The sequence below is a fragment of the Ambystoma mexicanum genome, chromosome 6p (genome assembly GCF_040938575.1).
Source record: "Ambystoma mexicanum isolate Mex_15411 chromosome 6p, UKY_AmexF1_1, whole genome shotgun sequence".
NCBI classification, from domain to species: Eukaryota; Metazoa; Chordata; class Amphibia; order Caudata; family Ambystomatidae; genus Ambystoma; species Ambystoma mexicanum.
The window spans coordinates 578,294,138-578,315,972 of record NC_090935.1 but is presented as its reverse complement, the minus strand read 5'-3'; the positions used below and the strand labels follow the sequence as shown (position 1 = coordinate 578,315,972).

The following is a 21,835-nucleotide window of genomic DNA, read 5'->3' as shown; positions in this document are numbered from 1 at the left end:
TATGGTGAGACGCCTGTTTTCTGCCAGTGGCAAGTGACTGCTTTTCCAGAAGGTGAATTAAGTGTCCTGCATTTAAATGGAGTTTTGGTGGCAAGGCAAGGTCAGCCTTTCTCAATTCTCAGTGAGGAATTAGTTTGGTAGGAATAGGGATTGGGTGTTTGCCGTCTATTTGTAATCCCTTTTTTAAAATCATTTCTTGAAGCTGTTCTTTGCTCGCAGGTTATGGTTTGATTTTTTGTGATTTAAAAAAATCTTAGCAGATGCAAGGTTGCAGAGGCGATATCACAGTACCGGTTGTCGTCGGATACATTTTTCAGAATATGATCATGTAACAGGATAGGTGGCATCATGTAGGTTTCCAAGACAACTGGGCTGACATATTTCGATATTGAGAAGTATCGGAATGCTTTGCATCTGCCATTTGTTTCTGGTCTAACAAATAATTGAAATGAGAGGATTTTGTTGCTCTTCCAAAGAACATGAGTTGATTCCAGGAGGAAAGTCTAGTTTTTGTCTTAAAATTTGAATCGAATGTAGAAATACTCCATTCGCATGGTGCTCTGGGTGCAACTTCCCATGAGGTTTAGTCTAGCATGAGTGCCATATCCTCAGGATGAACTCACGTTCCCTCAGGCTTAACACAGAGATTCTAAACTGTGACAGCTATGCAAAAAGAATGTGCCCTGATCTCTGGCCTTCTTCTCTGGGAATTTGCCTGACTCCTGTTTCTAATGTAGAATAAACTCGGATTCAAACTAGGTGGCTCTCCAGCCTTCCCTTCTTCAACGTAGGTATCATCCTCTTGCTGGTACCAACCTCGATAGCGGTGTCTAATCGTGTCTCCGCTCAATATCGGTGTCTACTCGTGTCTCCGCTTTCCTACTTCCAATCTCTTCTTCTTCAACTCTCATTCTATCAGGCCTTGATTAGCCAAACTCTCTGTACCTTGGTCGCCCTATCACTCAACTGACACTCCTGCACAATTTCGCTGTTCCCCCCATTTTTGCTATTTGCCATTCTTCATCATTGCCAATCCGAAATTGATGAGGTGGCAGGATAGTGTTTGTTGATTAGTCCGGCCAGCTGTGTGAGGTCTATTGTGAGATGCAGTGTCCACACAGAGTGGAAGACCCCTGTACAAGCCTGAAGCCTTCACTGTAAAAATAAAATAGTGATATCTGAACATGCATGTTGACGTGTTAGCAAAAGACATGATATAACATTTTGAATATTTTGACATAGTTAAACACATTTATTTTATTCAGGTATTAAGAACTTTTTGGACAACTGCCAGAGGGTTCCCAATATAGACCAGAAAGACAGAGACAATGATGGAGTTGGTGACGCTTGTGACAGCTGCATTGATATCAGCAACCCTAACCAGGTCAGCATGATGGGGCGATGGGAGACATTCATTGGATGGTTCTACTTGTATTCCCCTGGACACCAAATCTATTGGAGGAGGTGTCTCCAAATCTACCGGGGGTAGATTTGTGAAGGGTCTGAGAGCAGAACACAGTTTGCCTATGCACAATTTACCTTGTACGTGAAAAGAATTGCCTTCGCAGATGTACAGTACTGCATTTTTCTATGGGGTCTCAAGTGGGTTCCAGACCGTCAGTCCGAACCTCAGCCGGGGCCGAAGTGTAGTTCCAAACACTGGTGAAGAGGAAAATGAGTCTCATTGGCTGATGAAGAGGAGGATATAGGCAAAAGAGGGGAGAATATAGACAGATGTGTATTGGGTTGAGGCACGATCTGACAGGTGGTTCATACAAAGGAAATGGGTAGAAGCACCCTTTGAAGGCCAATCCTGCCCTCTTACTGTGGGTGGCAGGTGAATAACAGGTCCGAAATGCAGGGGGCTATAAATCATATTTGTCCAACTGAATGTCTTAGTTGTGCAAATGTGCAAAATCACCATTTCTACAATGTACATATTTACTAGTGAATGCCACAATTATGCAAATGTTGAATATGCTCGTATATTAAAAATTGCTTTTTCACTAGCACATCCTGAGATGCACTTGGGAAAAAATCTAGTTTACAGTAATTGTTGAAATACACAATCTAGGGGAGGGCTGGGGGTAGGGTGTGTCTGACCAACAGGCACCCAGTGATGATCTGCAGGATGCTTGGGCTGAAGGCAGTCTCTGAGGGTGGCATAAGTATGGTGTGTGTTGTTTACCACAGACTGTGTATCTACCTATCTACTGCATGAGTGTGGCATCGCTTTCTCACTGCTTGTTTTTATTTGCATAAATGTATTCCATAGTGAGGGGAGGGTTGTGGAGAATTATTGGAACAAGCCCTGTCAGGCCAGCATTTGCCTGTTCACCCCGGCCAGACTTTTCAGTCCCTGCTGTGGGTTAATGCTTGCTATGCATTCTTGTTATGGAAAGAGTGTGAGATCTTCAGCTAGAATTGTAGGGTGTTCGAGGTAGCAAGGAACAAGCTCTTATATGTGACGTAACTTTACACTGGTAGTTGCATTGTGCCGCTGAATACAAGTTAGCGTACACCCGCACATCTCCAAGGGGCTTTCGATGGGTCCTGCAATACATTCCAGTGTCTTTTCCCGGCAATGACTTTTAAAAGTTGTGTCTGTGTAGTCATGCCACATCTCATCTTCAGGGATAAGTGCTTGTGTGGGCGAATATGGACCTTCAAGACTCTTGCCTTTGTGTTGCCAGGCAGTTCACGCTCTGACTCAAGTACCTCTTCTCTTTCTAGTCGGATATCGATAATGATCTCGTTGGAGACCCCTGTGATACGAACCAAGACAGGTAGGTTTGATGATATGATATGGTAAAACCACTTATAAAGCGCAAAACATCCAACTTGAAAAGGCGCCAAAACGCTGAATAAGGGAAAAGATCAGAGAGGCAGAGTTTAAAGAGTAAAAAAGAGCCTTCCTCTAGCACAGGCAGAAAGCACTACCATTGTAGTCAAGGTATATTCAACAGACTGAACAAAGAGAATCATTATGATGAAATGGGTCGGCCATATTGGGTAAAGTCTGGTGCAGGTTGCGCTGACTGCAACGTGTTGCACATTGGGTTCAAGCAGACATGGACCCTGCCCTGAAGCAGGGTTTCAATTTTGACTATTAATGTCTTGTTCCATGAAATTCCTGCCCACTCATCCTAAAACTAACCTCAGTGAGATGTTCATCCCAGTAGTTGTTAGGTTCATCTGCTTCTGGCTTTACCCCAGCTCATCTAGAATTTAAAAGAAATAGGTTGCCGCCCAGTGAAACATCACAAAGGTTTTAAACATAAAGAATTTAATTTGTTTTGAGATGGCAATGGGTATTGAAGCCAACGGCAGAACAAAGGTACCTTTGTGTATGAGTAGGGTAATTAATATTAGGAGAACCCCCTTAAGTATTAGTATTCATAAGCTTTAAGTGTGCATGAAATTTGTAGCAAAGAAAAAGTACAACAACATAGTTACTATGAGCAGCACAACAGCCCAACATATAGATACTAAAGAAACTACAGTAATCTCACTGACAAAGTGGCGTAGAGTTTGGAGTGCATAGACGCCTGGTTGTGCATTCCCAAACCCGTACCATTTTCTGGGACATGTCAACCTGTGTTCCAGTGTTGGTTCCCCTCTCCAGTGTGATGAGTGCTGCAAACACTTTCCCATGATTGTCTTATGGAAGCACATGTCTAGCTAGAACACAATGTGGCAGACACTATTTTTCGATCTCTTAGAATTATGAGTACAATGGTCATATAATTCCAAACGCTATGACCAGGGGCACAAATAGATCAAAACTGCAGGGCAGGGGGGCAGCCGGTGCTTCAAATGGTAGGTCGGGGAGGGAATAACCTTAGAGACTTTGTGTGGGGAGTAAGCTTATTTGCATGGGGTAAATGTTTGTGGGAGCTAATGCCAAATTAGCAACAATTTGTGCAATTGATAGAACATTTTGGCAGTGACATTGGCCTAAAATATGATACGATTTAAAGAATTTCATCATCAAAACAACACCGATTAACACAGTGGCACGTACAACACGCTATGACAAGTGTCTACAGTAAATGTCTCAGAACCCCACACTAGCCCACCACAGATACACGAACGCAGCTCTCCAATTTCTCCTTAAATACCCCTCTACCAGACAACATTGGCAACGACAGACTGTATATCGCTTCCATCGAGCGCACATTAACCGTCACTGCGGATAACCGGCGACATATCTAAAACTTGCACGCCACACCGAGCCACACATAGCCCTACCTTTTCATATCGTCACAAATGAATAATGCAAACTTGCTTTTCTTGCTTTACACCACAATAGACGTCACCCTACTTCCTGCTCTTGCACATCCTAAGCAGCAAGAGACCACAAAAATTTTAGGCGGCCCAATAACGTAGCGTAACAGGGCATATGAAAGAGTTGAACTCATTCCTCTGTGGAGCAGAGCTCTGCCCGGCCTGGCCCAAGCAACAGTGGTGACGGGCAGCAGCAGGGGCGGAAATCAGTGAAGTGGGACAGAGGCGTTGCTAGGGGGGGCAGAGGGAGCTACAGTCCCGGGTCTTTTGGCTGTAGCCCCGGATAGAAGCTCAGGAGTTGCAACCAAAAGGCTAGCTAGCCCCGATTCCCGACAGCCCCGACATTAGCGCATCATTCTAAGCGTACAGTCTTGGAGGCCACGGCAGAGGAGCACCGGGGATACTGCAAGTGGTGCATTTTCTATTAGCAGGAATAGAATCACTTCCTGGGATTCCCAAATGTTGCAGGTAATTCACAGTGGGATTACATGATCCATCCAGGGTGGCAGGTAGGCAGTCAAGTGGGGATTCCATGCCACTCACTCACCAGTTAAGACACTTGCCAACCAGTTCGTACAACTATTTAAGCTTTGGCTTTCAAGAACAACAATAATATTGTCTTATGGAGTTTACTTGCAAAATACTCAAATCAAATATTAAAGCAAATGGGAAATATATGCATCTTTATAGAAGCCAGTTAAGCCAAAGGAGAGAGTACCATTATAGCTGTATTTTCCACATTTTGAATGGAAGACTGCAGGTCCCAGAATACTACGTAATGCAAGCTCTGAACATCTCAGTTTTACCCACCATACTTTCCCCACTTAAAGCCACACAATAAAAATACATTTTATGATAAGGTCTCCTACCCACAGTACTTTGGCGCAAACGTCCATCTTGTTATGCATGATGTTAAGAACATTTGAATATCAACATAAACGTTCCTTCTTCTTGCATGTCAAGCTATTAGATACCATGAATATAAAGTAGGTTTCAGGAAATGGCTTTTATTTTGTGACTCGCTTTATGTTGGCTGTGGAAGAAGTCACACTTTTGGTGACAGGAGTTATGGGCGTTCAGTTGGAGATATCCCATCACAGTTTCAATTGCCCGCCTTCACGTGCAAGAAGAGGAGTTGCTGACAAACTCCTCTTCTATACAAGAGATTGCCAGGCTGTGGCTGCCAGTGGGGCACCAGACCCAGGCCCTGCTCCTCACTGGCATCCTGCCCTGGTTACCAAAGCGCTGCAGGCCAGCAGGGTGCCATGAGCAATGGCCCAGAGTGGTGGGGTGGAGGACTGGAGCCCAGTTAAAATGATGTTGTGTGCCAGGCTGTGTGAGAGCCTGAGGAGTGGCACGTGAGACTGGCTTCCATTACAGTGCATCACCCACAGTCCTGGCTCCGGTGCTTAAGGAGTAGGGGTGGCCTTTGACATAGTAGTGTGCAAGCATTTATGTCCATATGGTGTTGCTGGTCACGGTGGAAGTGTGTTCTCTGATTTCTGAAATCCTTTTAGGTATTTCTCTTGAATTGCCAAATTGTCACAGTGGTATTTCACTCTGTTGCCTTGTGACACCCTTATTCTGAGTGAATCGCGGAATGGATGCCACTGTTTGGAGAACAGCGACTGAACCATGACATACACTTGCATTACTGCCCCCTTGCATCCGATATGGGCCAGCAACTAGAGAGTTAAGCAGAGGGGGATGCGACAAGAAAGGGATCCGGGGGCCAACCAAACAAAAGTGGTTCACAGTTGCCAAAGGTGATCTGTGACTTTTCACGACTGTTTAAGTAGTCCCTGGGTGAATTGTTGTGAAATGTATGGATATTGTGCATTTTAAAGCACATTGCGGCAGTGATAAACACTACCAGCTGCACAGTGCAATTCATTATACTGGCACATACTAGCCTGCCTGCCCAGACACCCGGGCATTGGCCTATAGCCCTGTAGATTGTGGCATCACTGGAAATCAGTAAGAGGGGGAAAACCAGGGGGTGTAAATACAAAGGGGACGGTGGGGTGGTGGCACATCAAATAAGGGTGAACAGGCCAAACTGGTTTAAGTATACCTATATTTTACCAGGCGGGTCAAACAAAATATGAAATTAGGCATGTTCAAAGTAGGTCTAAGACAATACATGTTTTGCATCAAGTTAGTATACATCCTAAAAACATAAAAAGCCAACTCATATTCAACAGTGGAAAAAATCGCTTATGCACTCAGCAAGAGACTTTCTTTGAACCCATTGCTCCCAGCACAGCTTCAAATGATGTGCAGTTAGAGGTGGTATTTAGCAGGAGAGACATCACTTCCAGGCCAACTTTAAATAGTAGCCAGTTAAAAAGAGTCAGTTTAACAGAAGAGATATCACTCATGGCGCTCAGTTTCAAATGATAGTCAAGGACAGACTGTTTGACAAATGAAATATCACCTACACGTGCAGAGTACAGGGAGAAAGGAGGCAACTGCTCCCTTGGTTCTTTTGCAATGGTTGCAGGAATCTCACTTTGCCTCCATATAATTGTTTACAGTTTTTATTTTCTGGCTGCAGATCTCAGTGTCAAACTAGTGAATTTTTTAATTGGAGGGGCGTAAATATTTCCCAAACAACTGGGGTTAGAAGGGAGGAGGATCCCTCAAGATCGAAATTAAAATAATGGCTTAAAAAGGAGCATTTTACAGCACACTTAAAAAAGAAAATATTGGGTAAAAAGACAAACAGTTTGCAATTGGTTTTATAGGGTAACCTAAAAAACAAAATCCAATAGATGCATCACATGTTCATAATGCCTTTACCCACAATGTATGCCAGTATAAAAACATATTCACGCTGGCTGTGCCCATATATTTCCATGCTGGTTGCACCAATATATGTCAGTATTCCCATATAAGAACATACTCAGGTTTGCTTTGTGCATAATTCCAGTAATGATACAATAACAAAAATGTACATGCTTGTTCGACAATATATGGCATTATCCCCACATAAGAACATGCTCCAGTTGGCTTTACCATTAAAAATGCCATGCCACATTATCAAATCATGTCCAAACTTGCTGCATCAAAATGGCAGTCTAGACACGTAATAACATTGGTCATGCTTCTTTTATCAAAGATGCACCATACAAAGGAGCCGATTCATGGAACAAATGTGCGCCGAAAATCTTTGCGCAAGCTGGCACAAGCGTGAAAAAGCAAGCGCACGCGCACGCGTGCGATTCAAGGAAGGGCCTGTGCGTGTTTTCCCCTGGATGTGCGCCAAATCTGTGCGTGGCGCACACGGGCGCACATGTCATTGCAACATCCCGAACACTGTGCGCGACACGCACAGGGAAAGCGCACAACATCGGCGCACACACCAAAAAGTGGGCAGGACACGGGGCGTAACACGCGGAATGGGGAACAACACGTGACAAAGGAGCCGTAACTGGGGAAGTACTGCAGGGAAATACACGGAACGCCCACACGCACGCGAACAACACGTATTCATGGAATGGAATACGGGAAACCCACGCACGCTAAAAGACGCGCACAGGCGTCAACATGTCCGCCACACGAAGGCAGGCGTAAGCGTCCCACGCACAGTATAAAAGTGCGCGCAAACAACAAACACGTATATACAACTACGATGAATGCCTCATTTGTCGCAGCACTGATCGTGGGACACCGCAGGAGGAGGAGAATAGCCAGGGCCCGCATTTTTTCCCCCCGGACTAGCTTTTTTGGGATGCCTGATGACCAGGTCTATGGCAGGTATAGGTTTCCACCTCATATCATCCTAGACCTGGTCAGAGAGTGGGAAGATGACCTTACATCCCCCACCCTCTGCTCCCAAGCATTGAGCCCCTTGGAGAAGGTGCTCAATGTCCTGCATTTTTTGGCCACTGGGTCACTTCAGCAGACTACAACCATAGTGGGGGTGGTCTCACAGGCCATGCAGTCACACTGCCTACACCAGGTGTTGGCAATCATGACTGCGCGCCCCTCAGTCCGCATGCACATATACATGCCCAGAACACCAGCAGAAAGGCAGGCCATGGTCCAGGACTTTTACAGGGTGGCACACTTCCCCAAAGTGCTTGGTGCCATAGATTGCACCCATGTGGCCCTCCACCTAGGGCCACTGAGCAGATCTATCGAAACCGCAAGCGCTGGCATTTCATCAACGTGCATGTCGTATGCAATGCAAAGGGAATCATCACACTAACTACCCTGGCTCCACCCATGACAGTTTCATATACAGATTGTCCACCCTGAGCCGGGCCCTAGAAGCTGGGCAGCATGGCGACACATGGCTCCTAGGTGAGTACAAATGCCTGTGCACATGCATGCATGTCACACACAGACAAATACACAAAACCTAATAATCACAACGATTATCACCTCTCCAGGGGACAGTGCCTACCCTCTGAGCAACCACATGATGACGCCAATCCGGAACCCCACCACACCACCCCAGGTAAGATACAATGCTGCCCATATTGCAACCAGGGGCATAGTGGAGTGCACATTCGGAGTGCTCAAGTCACGCTTCCGCTCCCTTGACCGCTCTGGCGGACAGCTACTATATGCACCCCCAGTAGTGTGCAGGATCATTGTGGCAGCATGTGTCCTGCACAATGTTGCAACAGGGCAGGGTTTACCGGTGGACATGGTGGTGCCCCCACATCCCCAACCACAGGCACAGGCGCTGCCCATGGGAGGGGATAGGGCACGTGGCGAGGCAGCCCGGACCCAGCTTGTGGCCACATTTTTCACCCAAACTCCGACCCCTGTGGAGTGCACACAGGCCTGGCACATACCAGGTGACAATAGATGATGACAAAGAGACAGTCAACTGTCACAACCTTACCACCCTGAGAATGTTGCCATAGAAGTGCTACATTGTGTGCATCCCTAGCTACTTAAACCTAATCAATCCTGTGTGACCAAAAGGAACACATGCAAGTTGTGTATCACACCCCCCACAAAACAGGCCATGACAATCCCTGGTATGTCACCCAAACCCTTCCAACCCACATCACCCTTGTCTGCCACACCATGACATGGCATGCAATAGCAAAAGCCCAACGCATGACCAATAAGATACGAAGTGACATGTGATAAATGGAAAGTGGATAGTGGCCAGAGACAATGACGCCAGATATCGAATCAGATGAAATGACTGACCAACAACCTCCCACACATACCAAGTCATACACACATGCCTTGCACCAGTGGTAGCTTCAACACAGCACTGAATGCCTGTTCACATGCACATTCGGCAAGGCAACATCACTACTCCCCAACCCGTGTGCTGTGTGCCTCTCCTGCTACACACTGCTCAGCACACAGCACAGTGAGCAGCCATTGTGTTGGGGATACACCTTCAGCACCACATGAAATGGACTAAGGTAAAAAATAAACAATTGACGCATGTACAGTATCCCCAAATGGCAATTCATCATGTGCTGGAGGGACACAGCGTGCCCGAGAAGGCAATATGTGTGCACCTGTGTACATGGAAGGGTGGTTGCACATGTGGTTGAGCATTGTGCAACTGTGTGTGTCAGTAGGGACATGCACTCAATATATGCATGTGAAATAAAGTGACCATCAGTGTCCTGTACACATCACATATGAACACTAACCATGTGTACACCCCAGCATGTCAAAGCACAACAATCCCCTGACACCTGAAGAGTGAATACAACACAGGAACAGCCATTGACCAGCACAACACATCATGTAAATAGTACCACACAATGACATTGTCAGAGAGTGACCAAACCCTGTAGGCCAGGCTTATTGTCCAACAACAAAAGGCCCACCCTCATGTACACATCACAATGACCTTCTGAACAACTGTGTCTGTGGTATGTAGTCTTCTGCCTTCTACACTACCTGGCTGCAGGATCCCCCTACCCTTTGGTGTCCATGTCCCATCTTGGGTGTAAATAGAGTGCAGCCCCCTCAGAGGCCTCTTTGACTGGTAAAAATACAAAATTTCATAGAACTCAAATGACCCAAACCCCAAACAGATGGGAAGAGGCTCTAGGCACAAAAAAACCCTGGAAGAGTGTCCAGTAGATACCTTGAAGTGCAAAATTAAGACCAGGCACATGTACAAGCACAATGATACAACTACCAAGGTAGCACAGTTGAACAATGGGCCAACAGGATGGGTACCTTTTTCTTGAAACCACATCCAATGAGGATGCAACAACTGATGGGTAGTGTCACAGCTCCGGTCTTCAGGCGCAGGAGTGGCACGAACCAACCACCCCCTCTGTGGTCTGGGAACCTGCAAGTTAAAACTTACACAGGCTGCTGACACCCCGGCAGGGAAAGAGGGTCAGGGATCCGATGGTTGGACAGGCATTGCTATTCAGGATAACCGGAAAGAGGGGCAGGGGAGGGGAGTTGGATTGGCAAGGGAAAGTAGGCCAAATACAAACTACCACAATTCACAATAACATACTCAATCAGGGAAACCAAGTTCTGCATGCACATTGTACTAAATGAGTCAAATGCAAGACAAAGAGAGACTTATCTCTGGGGTGAATGCTGGCCTCCTGTCTGCTCACTCCCAGGTCCGGTAACAGGATCAGTTCCATGCTGCAAAGAGAGCGTAAGTTACTAATCTGTGTGTGTTTACAACACACCCACACAACACCATCAATGCCCCAAAGTCACTGACTTCGTAAACGTTAGCTTGCCATCCTGATGGTTCATACACTGTCAATGCAGTAAGGGCGGTGCACATGGCCAAGCGGTAAATGGAAGAGCAATGCCTCAAGATTCACACATGATAGAATGGTCCCTGGGTGAGCTGCTAGACGCGTATAGCGAGGTGCGACTTCAGTACAAGTCATGTCCTGCCAGCCGTGGATTACAATATGCAGTGCAAGTTGCAATTAGCACATGCAAATGATGTGCAATGCACACAAGTCTGTGCCTTGCTGGGTGTCCCTGTACGCTGTATAAGTAACTGGCTAGGAACGCTACTGCGCTAATAACTCTGCTTCTATGGAGCAGGGGGGACCGAAGGATATGTGCGACAGCCCCTGCGTGTGCACCTGACAACTTGGAAAGCAACTTGCCATTTGTCCCCCAACGCATCTTAGCTCTACTGTGCGCTTCATCAACAATATCTGTCCAAGCTCCCCATCAGTGGCGCTACTTAGCATGCATGTGCAAGTGGCCTGGTGGAAGGTTGGCTGCGGTGTGGCCCCCTTGTGCTGCTCACCTTGGTTGGAGCTCCTGGGAACACGTCTGCCTCTGTTGGACGTCTCAGCACAAGCCCTGTGCCACTGCTTGTGCACACATGCGCATGTCTGCCCCACAGAACGTGGCCAGCTGTCTGTCGTACTATGCCCCATGTCTGTTGGCAAAGGTGGTCTGGAGGCTCATTCTCCCTCAGAAAGGGCACAAAACATATAATTAATGCTGGAAAGTTCCCTGTGTGTGTCTCTTCATGCTGGTTGTGACTGGGCCAGGTCAGACACCTACATCAGAATTCCTCCCACCATCAGTGTGACTTTGACAGGCAAAGGGTGCCGGCCATTGTCTACAGCCTGAAGTGCATCAAGTACATGTACAGCAAAGAAAAGAAACATACATCACAATGTATATCAATTAATGGACACATCAATCATGAACCCACCCAAATCTAATACAGACATTCCGTGGATAAAACCCACACAATACCCACTAGGGGTGTTAACACAAGTAGTACAGCAGCAGACAGGCCACAGATATGACAGTCCAAAGCCCTTGTGTAAATGACTAACACCGAACCATCCTTGCAAGCCCATGGATAAGGGCAGCAGGAGTGGCCTATGTGAGTCAGGACCCCAAGCTGCAAACACATACACGAGACAAGCTTGAAGGGCCCACCTGGAACAGACAGTGGATGCTTTCAAAAGCCACAAAGCACCACACTGTCACATGAATGCACAATAGACAAGCAATTTTAAACTATGTTAATTAAACTAACTGTAAAAAACCTACATTACCTAATTAAACTAACTATCAAAAACAATTTAAACTAACTAAACTAAAATGAAAAATCAAAAATGGCCACATACGACCCGGGGGCGGTGGGAAGCGACCAGTAAGGGGCGGTACAGGGTGCACCTCAACACCCACATGCAATGATGTTGAGACAAAAAAAAAACCTCCATGGGCTCAACGCCTGCACAGCCCGACCTGTGTGGGAGATATCTTGTCGTCCGAGTCAGCCTCTTCCTGAAAAGGGAGCCGTGGCACAGGAGCCTGACCACGCCTAGGCGCAGCTTGCCCCTCGTCGCAGCAAGTCTGCCGGATGGGTGAGCCTGGTTCTGTGCGGCGATGACATGTAGGTCAGCATGCAGAACCTCCCGTGATACGCGGGCTTCCTCTTGCAAGGTAACACGTGTAATCCAGAGTTCTTCCTGCGTGGCCTGGCTGGACAACTGATGCACCTCCTGGCAAGCACGTGGCTCAGCCGAGATGGTACGCTCAAGCTGCGCAAACCTCTCCTCTGACAGATCCCTCTGGGACATCAAGAGCACACCCAGAGTGGATCTGAGGGAATCATACTCAACCCTCAGGGCCTCCATGTGTGCCTGTGCGTGAGCAGCAATTGCTTGATGCAAAGACACCATTTCAGCCGGCATGCCCTGTCTGAGGCCGCCATGCCCAGCCTGAGCGAGCGGGCCGTGGACTGTGCCGCCCGCTGCTGGAGTTCCACCTGCCTAGCAGGGGGTATCACGGATTGGGCCACACGCTCCATGCTCTCAGCGATGTCATCAATTGCTGCCCCCTGGTGTTGTGAATTGGCAACCATGGCTTGCTCCCACTCAGTATACCCCACTGGCACGTGGCCACCGCATTGCTGGGCTTGACACCTGCGGGGCCCAAGGCGCTGACGTCCTTGTTCGGTTGGCACCGCCCGCGGCTGCAGGACTACATTCCCCCGTCGACGTGATGTCCCAGGCACATAAGCAACTGGTGTGGAGGGTGACCCTGCGTCCTGATCCACCACAGGCGGAGGTCCCACCACCATCTGGCCCCTCAGTGCAGGTGTCACAGACAGAGGAGCGTCCACATCAGAATCACTCACCCCAGACGAATGGACCCGATGCACATCCAACTCGACATTGTCGTCAGAGTGATCATCCGGGCTTGACTCATTGTCAGCCACAGACAAAATGGTCTGTAACACATGTGGGTTCTCGTGGTCTACCACCCCACAACCCCCACCTATGCCGGGTTGCTGGTGTGATAGCAAACATGTGTCTGGCATGACAACACCATCCTCTGGCTCCATTGCGTCATCATCTGGAAAGTGGAGAAAAATGTACATTAGTACACATGTCAGAAGCACATAACACACACACATAGACATCACACAGACAGCCAACACATGAAGCAGACATGTCACACACAAATGTGAACCTGGCATGGATGCCAGGTCACTTTGACATAGCATCAGGGACTAGGCATGTAGAACGGTGTAACACGGCTCTGAAGTGGCTTGATGCAGTGCAGAACATGTGTACGTTATCCACTATCTACATGAACAAGTACATCATGATGTGTATCAATTTACTTGAAGGCAGTGCAAGGGCAAGTTCAGGCATCACGTGCAATGTGCATGCAATGTGTTGCATGGCTACAAGCAAACCCCCCCCCAACTGAAAATCCAGGGATGCATTGCATGGCAGCGAAAGGGCGACCAGAGACCTGTGTATTGGCAGACAGCGGTGGCTAGCATCAATTGCATCATGTGAGTCAACTGACAACACAGCAGATGATGATGGGACAGAAAACAGGACACATGATGACGCCTCAGTAGTACAGCCATGTGTGCAGAAGCCGCTACACCAGTTGAACAGAGTCAGTGGGCCTGAAACGGGGGGAGGCCTGTGCCCTGCACAGATTGTCACACCCTAAACATGGGTGTGATGCAGGACTGAGCCAGAGTGGGCATGGAATGGATGATCAAATGCAAAGAAATGTAGGTCATCCTGGACACGTACTACAATGATCATCCAGTCAAGGACACATAGGGGCTTGCATGTAATACACATGGAGCATGAATGGGTACTCATGTCCCTGCGGAGCATCTGCCATCTGCACAGTCCAAGTGAGACACCCTGCATGAAGTGCAGAGGATGTACCCCACTGCATGTGTCTGGCAGGTTGGCTGGTGGAAGTTTGCATGTACACAGGAGTCTTGAACAGGCCATTGCAGTACGCCAACATGATGCACACCTGTGCAATGTTGAAATTGGGGTGCAGGGGTGGTGGAAGGGCAAGGGAGCATGCCTACGTGGAGTACCCGCATGCATGCAGAGGACACATGCATGCCAGTCATGCAATGACATAGTCCCAGTGCTGAGAGGAAACACACCCCAGTCTACATGCAGAAGGGCCATTTAGCTGAACATGGACTGTAGGGGCAGCTGGGTGACTAGAATGTGAGTAGGATGCAAGTGTGGTGGTGAGTACAGTCCCCATCTGCTCTACATGTCCACAATCCTGCACAGCAGGCACGCATCAGTGAAGCATTGCATGACTTGCACATGAGAACCCTGTACACATGACATACAATGGCAGTCAAGCACAACACATCACACAAGCAAAACACACATGTCCTCGACGAACAGGCGACAACATTCACTGGACGGGGCATCAAAGTCCTGCATCTCTCCCACTCCTTCGACCATTCCTGTTGGTATGAACTCCACAACGAGTGACTTGTGCGGAGTGAGTTCTTCCTCCTCAGGTGGTGGCCCACTGCCAGTCACCAGAGTCATGTTGTAGTTAGAGGCATGCTTCGCCTTAGTGCTGCATTTGAGGTCATTCCAACGCTTTTTGCACTCTTGCGCTGTGCGCACCTCATGGCCGAATGCACTCACATGATCCACAACTTGCTTCCAGTGGGTATTACGATGGGCAGCCGTAGTTTGACAATTCGGCCCCACTAGCATGTCACAGTTGTGTTCCCACACGCAGTCCACGAGGAAGTCCAGTTCCTGCTTGCAGAAAGGCTTCTTCGTCAACATGCCGGAGGCCGTAACTGTGTCTGGGGTCCCAGCCTCTACTGCAGGTGCAACTTTCCTCCTCTTGGATGCTGGTCCGGACCCTGGCTGGAAAATGCCGCCCTGATCAGTATGGGCAGCGGCGCTGGTGTAATGAGCCGAGGGAGTGGCAGGTGGAACATGGAGTGAAGCCCTGACTTGCGTTAGTGGCTGCTGGGTGCCCTGGAATGGATCCTGCGCAGCAACATCCGCTGTGCCAGGGTCATTGACCAGGACTGTCCTGGTTGGTAGACTCACAAACGGGGTGGTGTCGGCTGCATCTGCCCCTGCACTTGCCAACACCCAACCGGTTGGGGCAGCAGATGAGATAACTGCCCCAGGGACACGTGCCTTGGTCAGGGCAGCCCTGCGTGCACCTACGGTGTGCCTCCTGACCTCCTGGAAATCTTCCATGGACTCTTCAAGTGCCAACGCAGCCTGCGCTGGCAGACTCTGAGCCTGTGTGGTGGTGTCCACAGCTGCACCTGCAGCTACCACTACCCTTGGGCCCATGGCAGTCACATGGGCGCTAGTGCCATATACAAGAACTGCATCTCCCAGAGCCGCGGGGGTGGTGGCATGACTGCACCAACATGTGGCACAACATTGTGCCGAGCTGGCGCACCCCTGCCTCTTCCCCCTCTGCAGCCACCCTGGACAACCCTGGAGTCCACCTACTCCCTGGTCACCCCGCCCACGTCCCTGACCACGCCCGCCACGGGGAGTACGACCAGCTGAGGCACCCCTCACCTTTCGTGGCCTCCCAGCCATGGCACAGATGGAGTAGTGCCGGCACAGATGTATTAGTGCCAATGGGAGGTGTACACGCCAATTGTCCTGCGCAATTGGGGTGACGGGGGTGGGATACAAGATGTTAACAGCACCCCTGCACCTGCAAGGCTGTATCTGACCCCGGTGATAAGGTGACGGGTCACGCAATGCTCACGCACCCCAAAACTGCAGTAAAACCGTGCACGCATCCCCCCGGTAGCCCACGTGTGTGGAATTATCCTCCCGCAGTGCGCGGTGGCACCCAGGGACACGAAAAACACGTACGCATGGGACACGCAGGCTACTATGACCTCGAAAACGGTACATGATACACAGGGGGGCCGCAAGTGGGAAAAATAGCATGCGTGACTCACCGTCTGACTAGCGTGATAATGAGGATGTTAGTCTTATCAACCCATTTCTGCACTTCGCTTAGCAATATTGAAGCAAAAGGTTTACCTGTGATATCCAGCATAGAGAGAAACCCGTAGTTATTGGGATCGGTAGGGTTTCCCTTTTTGAAAATAGGAATAAGAACGGCTGTTTGCCAATATTGAGGGATTCTCCCCTGTACTAAGATCTTTTCAAAAAGTATAGAGAGTAATTCCGCCCAAAATTCGGGATAGTTCATGATTACCACATTAGCCAACCCGTGTCCGGGGGCTCTAGAGGACTTTAGAGTTTTTATTTTATTCAGAATGATCCTGGGGAAACTTCAAAAGACGGGAAAATAGGGGCCTTATTCAGAGGTGAATTATACACGTTGGTCACCCCTACATTACGTCTTTCTAGAAATGTTATCCAAATCTCCTCGCTAATATGATTGGCTAGTTGGGGTTTGCCATTCTTCCGAGTCTCATTCAATAGAGACCAAATACTACGAGAGTCCCTGGAACAGATGGTCTGCACTAACTTTTGATAGGCGCAGTTTCTCTCAGACTTTTTTGTATGGTTAATGCTGGTTCTGAAGCAATTTTTAGCTTTTCTGACTCTCTCGCAATAAAGAGATGTAGGTAAGTTCAAGGTCTTAATGCTTTGAATTTCAGCTCTCGACCCTCTCTTGGCATCTCTGATTCCTTTATTATAGGGGCGACTAACGCCCTCAGTTCTTATCATGTAGCCCATTTTGGCCATCGCATGTTTTCCCGAGAATGCCTGGATCCAATCTTCAATGGCATTAATGGTCATGGTATTAAAGTTCAGTGAGCCTACAGAAGAGGAGTATTTAAGGGCTTCCGTAGCTGACCGAATATTTTTTTTCGACCAAATAATTCTAGACCCTGAGCTATTAGTGTTAATAGTGCTAATATTCAGTGCAGGAATGGTGCGACTAGGTAATTGGAGAAAACAATGGAGCATCGAGTGATACCTCCAGTTGTTATTGATCACTTTCATATCGGTCACTTTAGATTGCATGTCAGGGCACATAAATATATAATCCAAAGTGCTGGAAACTGAGCCATTTGTCCAAGTTTGTTTCCCTGGCCTATCACCAGGCGTACAACCATTGATCATCTGGAGTTCCCAATAAGTGAACAATTGTAGCCAGCCCGACCCCTCAGCCTCGCTTTTCTCATGGGTCATTAGGCATGTTGTGCTAAGCTTCAAATTAAACGTTGTATAGCCCTCGCCTTTCATATGACAGTTGAAGTCCCCCATGACCACCACTGCCACATTACCAGGTTCTTGTAAAGGTTCTACTATGACTGCTCCTGGTGGATTAGAAATGTTAACAAGGAGAAACCTAAGAAGACAACTTTCTTCTTCATATTCAACCTCTACTGCCAAATGATAGTCCTCGACATCACTCTGTACCCTATGAGAGACTACCGTGTTTACCACCCCAATGAGTAGACCACCAAAGGGGCGGCCCCTTGTACCCCGTTTTGCAAAAGATTGATGCACAACAAAACCATCCCAAAGCAGGGGATCCATGGCCCAAGTCTCCTGAAGACAAATACAACTATGCTTGGACAAAAGGTCAACAGAGCCCTCTGTTCTCAGAAGGTGGGCGAAGCCTCAACAGTTCCACGTAAGGAGGGAAAAGGCTCAGTGGTTATGTAAAATCCCCAGAAGGGATTCCATCAACCATTTTAGGACTTGTTGTACTTCTGTAAGTTCAAGGTTTTTCAATTCCACTGACTTGGGACAAATAGGCTCGAGGACTGGCGCTGCAATGACATCTGGGCCAGTGTTAAGATCGATTTGATTCGGGTCCACATCGATTTCAACGTCAACAGTTCTTAGTTCCTTTTTATATTTCCTGATCAGCCGTGCTGTAGACAGAAAGGTACAGTATAAGGCGGAAACATTGGAGTTTGGTCCTATCAGAGGCTCAACGAACAGGAAATCATCGTATTTCAATACTCGAAGTTGGGGAATGGAGTACAGTCTGACTAGTAGCTCCGATCGCGCAAGCCAAGTATTTTTGCCGCTCTGGTATAGGTTCTTAATAAAACAGATGCGATTTCCGTTGATGTCTTTAGCATCCTGCCCCAATTCAAGAAGCACAGGTGACGATGGGTTTCCCTCATATGTGGATACTGCTGGTTGCTCTGTGCGTACTGGTAAGCAAAGTTCTAGCTCTGAGACCGAGTCTTTCAGAAGATCTTCATCAGAGACTGGGCTAATGGCTTTTTCTTCCAGCACGAGCCAGCCAGAGAGGGAACCTTTAGTCGTAGACACCCGTGCAGCTGATCTAGCTAGTCTCTTTTTAGCTTTTTTTGAACGTGTGTCCAGCCCTATTTGTGGTACAACAGTAGGCGGTAAGGCACTTGTTTTAGATTTGTTGTTTTTAAGTGCCTTCCTCGCCAATCTCTGTTGTTTCCGTGAAAAGAAGACAAAAGGGCTTTGTACCGTCTCAAAGACAGGCGCATTCTCCTGGTTTGCCTCGTGGATTTCTTCGCTGTTGCCAGGTTCTGATTGTTCAGCTACAGCTTCTTCCATATTGTCATGGGCATTGCTTTCTTCCACAATGTGCAAGGCGTCCGATAGGTTAACTTCTGCCTCTTCGCGGTGATGGTCCTTCTGTTCCAATGCCATAGTAATGATGTTAGTCTTGGTCAAAATGCGGCCTGACATTTGGAGTAGGATCTTAAGCGCAAATTGGAGAGCAGCAACTGATGATTGGAGCTCGGCAACCACAGTTGAGCCAGGGTATTGACAATCCAGGTTGTCGGCCTGTTTGTCTGGTGCATCCTCCATAGATGCCATTGCTAAGTTTGGTGAAGCAGATAATCGTCCACTGCTTCTGATAGAGTTGTGTAGCCCAGGCGGAGTACTCATGTTGCTAATGCTATGCGATAATGATCCACTCGCTATCGTCAGTGGAGGTTGTGATGACAACCCTCTCTGAATATTTAAGCACAAGTCTAAGAGAGAATTGTTGTCAATATCATCGAAATTGGTGGTATTCAATGAAATACTGCCACAAGGGCCAGGGACTACGGTTTCTTCAATGGTCATTGAGTTTATATCCGGAGGTGTTTTTCAAAGTATATACATTTCCACTTGCGACTTCCCATTTAATTTGTTGATCCTTATGAGTGCCAAAAAGATTTCCTTCACACTTGATTTCTTTTTTGAATAGTTTTATTTTAGATTCAAGCTCTTAATCTCACTCACTCTCTACACGTGTTTCACCCCTGTTCATATCACAGGGGATCCTCAGGAGAGATTTGATTTGAAATTTGATTACAATGATCGTTAGTTTTTGTGTTTGTTTTGCCTCACTTCAATCATTCAACTTGGATCTATGCAATTCCTGTCCGTATACCTTTATATATCTTTTGGGTGTTTTACCCTGATTGTTAGAGGTGATCCGCTTGTTACTCTCTGGTTCCTTTTCTGGTGCCACTAGGACCAGGGACTACGGTTTCTTCAATGGTCGTTGAGTTTATATCCGGAGGTGGATTAACTGGAAAAAACTCAGTAATAGCACCACGATCCACCGGCTTGGCATATTTCGCATTCTTCTTAGATTTAACAGCCTTCGTGGAAGTCTCCATATTCTCCTTAAGGGGTAAGGTCTTTCTTTTCCGCAAGTTATAGTTCGAATTAGAAGGCTTTTCCCCCTGCTGCATATTAGCCAAAGGTAAATAGTATGGTCCACCAGGATTGTCTGCTCAGAGGACAAAGAATAACTCTCCTAAGATGTATTGGAAGGCAAATATGAGGCTTGTCAGAAGAAAATAGTTGTTCACTTCAACAGCTAGGGAAAGGAGAGCGATGGACCGCAGTCCTCGAGAGCTGTCCAGATAGTTCCTCTCACCTGAGGTCCAAAGGGTTGATGGAGGAACAGTGTGCCAAAGTGCCCAGGATCAATGGCCTAGGCCCACAGTCTCCTGGGCATTTAGCCTTAAGACCAGCTTGACTATACCTGGTGATCAAGACCGCCCTGCTCTAGCACAGCAGTCTGGTACCAAAATACTAGTACCGGGACCCACACTCCTCCCAAATGACGCAAAGCTAAAAATGGTTGTATGCAGCAGAGGGTCAGTAAGGAATAAAAACTCTTGGCAAGTGTATAATATTAGCAAACTTGACACTATGCTTATACAAAGCTAATAATTCTAATATTACACCAAAACCAAGGACCACAGGACCACAGTACATGAAGGGTAAAAGTATTAGAGAGATACAGGGGAGGTGGAAAGCAGCCCGAGGGAAATCACTCTCAGCTCTCCTCTCACCTCCTCGACTGTGGCTGCAGCAAGCGGTGCCAGTACCAGTGAGGGCCATGCTTTGATGATTTCAGTCGGTGACGCGTTAATCCGGCACCGTGCGTGACACTGCACAAGTCCGTTCCACAATCAGGGACGCGTTCACCCCCGAGCCTGGCCCTTCTTCACAGCAGCCCCCCCGCGGGCATAGGTGTAAGCGTCAGCGTCCAAAGACACAGGGGGGACACGCTGGTTAATGCGGACACCGGCAACAGAATCAAAGCCGCGTTCAATCCTCTGTATGGCCCGTTTGAGGAATGGACCCTGCGGCGTGGAAACGCTACACTACGTGTCAAGCCGCACCTCAATGCAATACGTTGTTAGAGGCCGCCTCCGACACACCATAGATTAAGGATCAGGTTCATGTCCCCGCCCCATTCGATCGGGACACCAAGAAAACCAAGAAGGATAGACGCAACTTCATCGAAAAACTCAGGTGAATCTATGTTGGGGGCATATGTGTTGACCAGTAGAAGTTCAGTGCCATCCATATAGCATTGTAGAATGACATAACGCCCTCCTGGGTCCACATAATTCTTTTTACGGAGAAATGTCTCTGATTTGTGCATTAGCATCATGACCCCCCTAGGTTGGGTGGAGTATGAAGTAAAAAACCTATTTGCCTTCCAGGCCGTTGCAATGCCTCTGGATGTCCCCTCTTTTGCATGTGTTTCTGCAATAAAAGCAGATGTATTCTGTGTCTGTTAACGTAAGCCATGATTTTGTGAAGTTCCCCAGCCTCCTCACATTCCAGCTCATCACCTCAAGACCCATATTGGACACAAACATGTTTACAGAATGTACCTCGGACCTTCCGAATATGCATTCCATCTTTATAGAAGTAGAGCTGCCCAACCTTGCACTCTGCTGCCAGTTTGTTTCCAACTATATCTCTCATAATAACTCCAAGAGTGCAATAGGCGCTCGAACATTCAGAGAGAATTGTCACTAATGTAGATTTCAACTCGCACCAGCCCACCCTCAATGCCCACCCCCACCTTG

The 21,835-nt window shown here is 47.7% G+C and overlaps 1 protein-coding gene across 1 annotated transcript in view; it reads left to right on the top strand.

Moving 5' to 3' along the window:
* Positions 1 to 21,835, top strand: part of THBS4 (thrombospondin 4) — a 274,521-nt gene that overhangs the window by 131,006 nt on the left and 121,680 nt on the right. The window contains exons 14-15 of the mRNA XM_069627401.1: positions 1,266 to 1,384; positions 2,734 to 2,786. Of these exons, the coding sequence (XP_069483502.1) occupies positions 1,266 to 1,384; positions 2,734 to 2,786 (172 nt within the window). The remainder of the gene's footprint in view (positions 1 to 1,265; positions 1,385 to 2,733; positions 2,787 to 21,835) is intronic.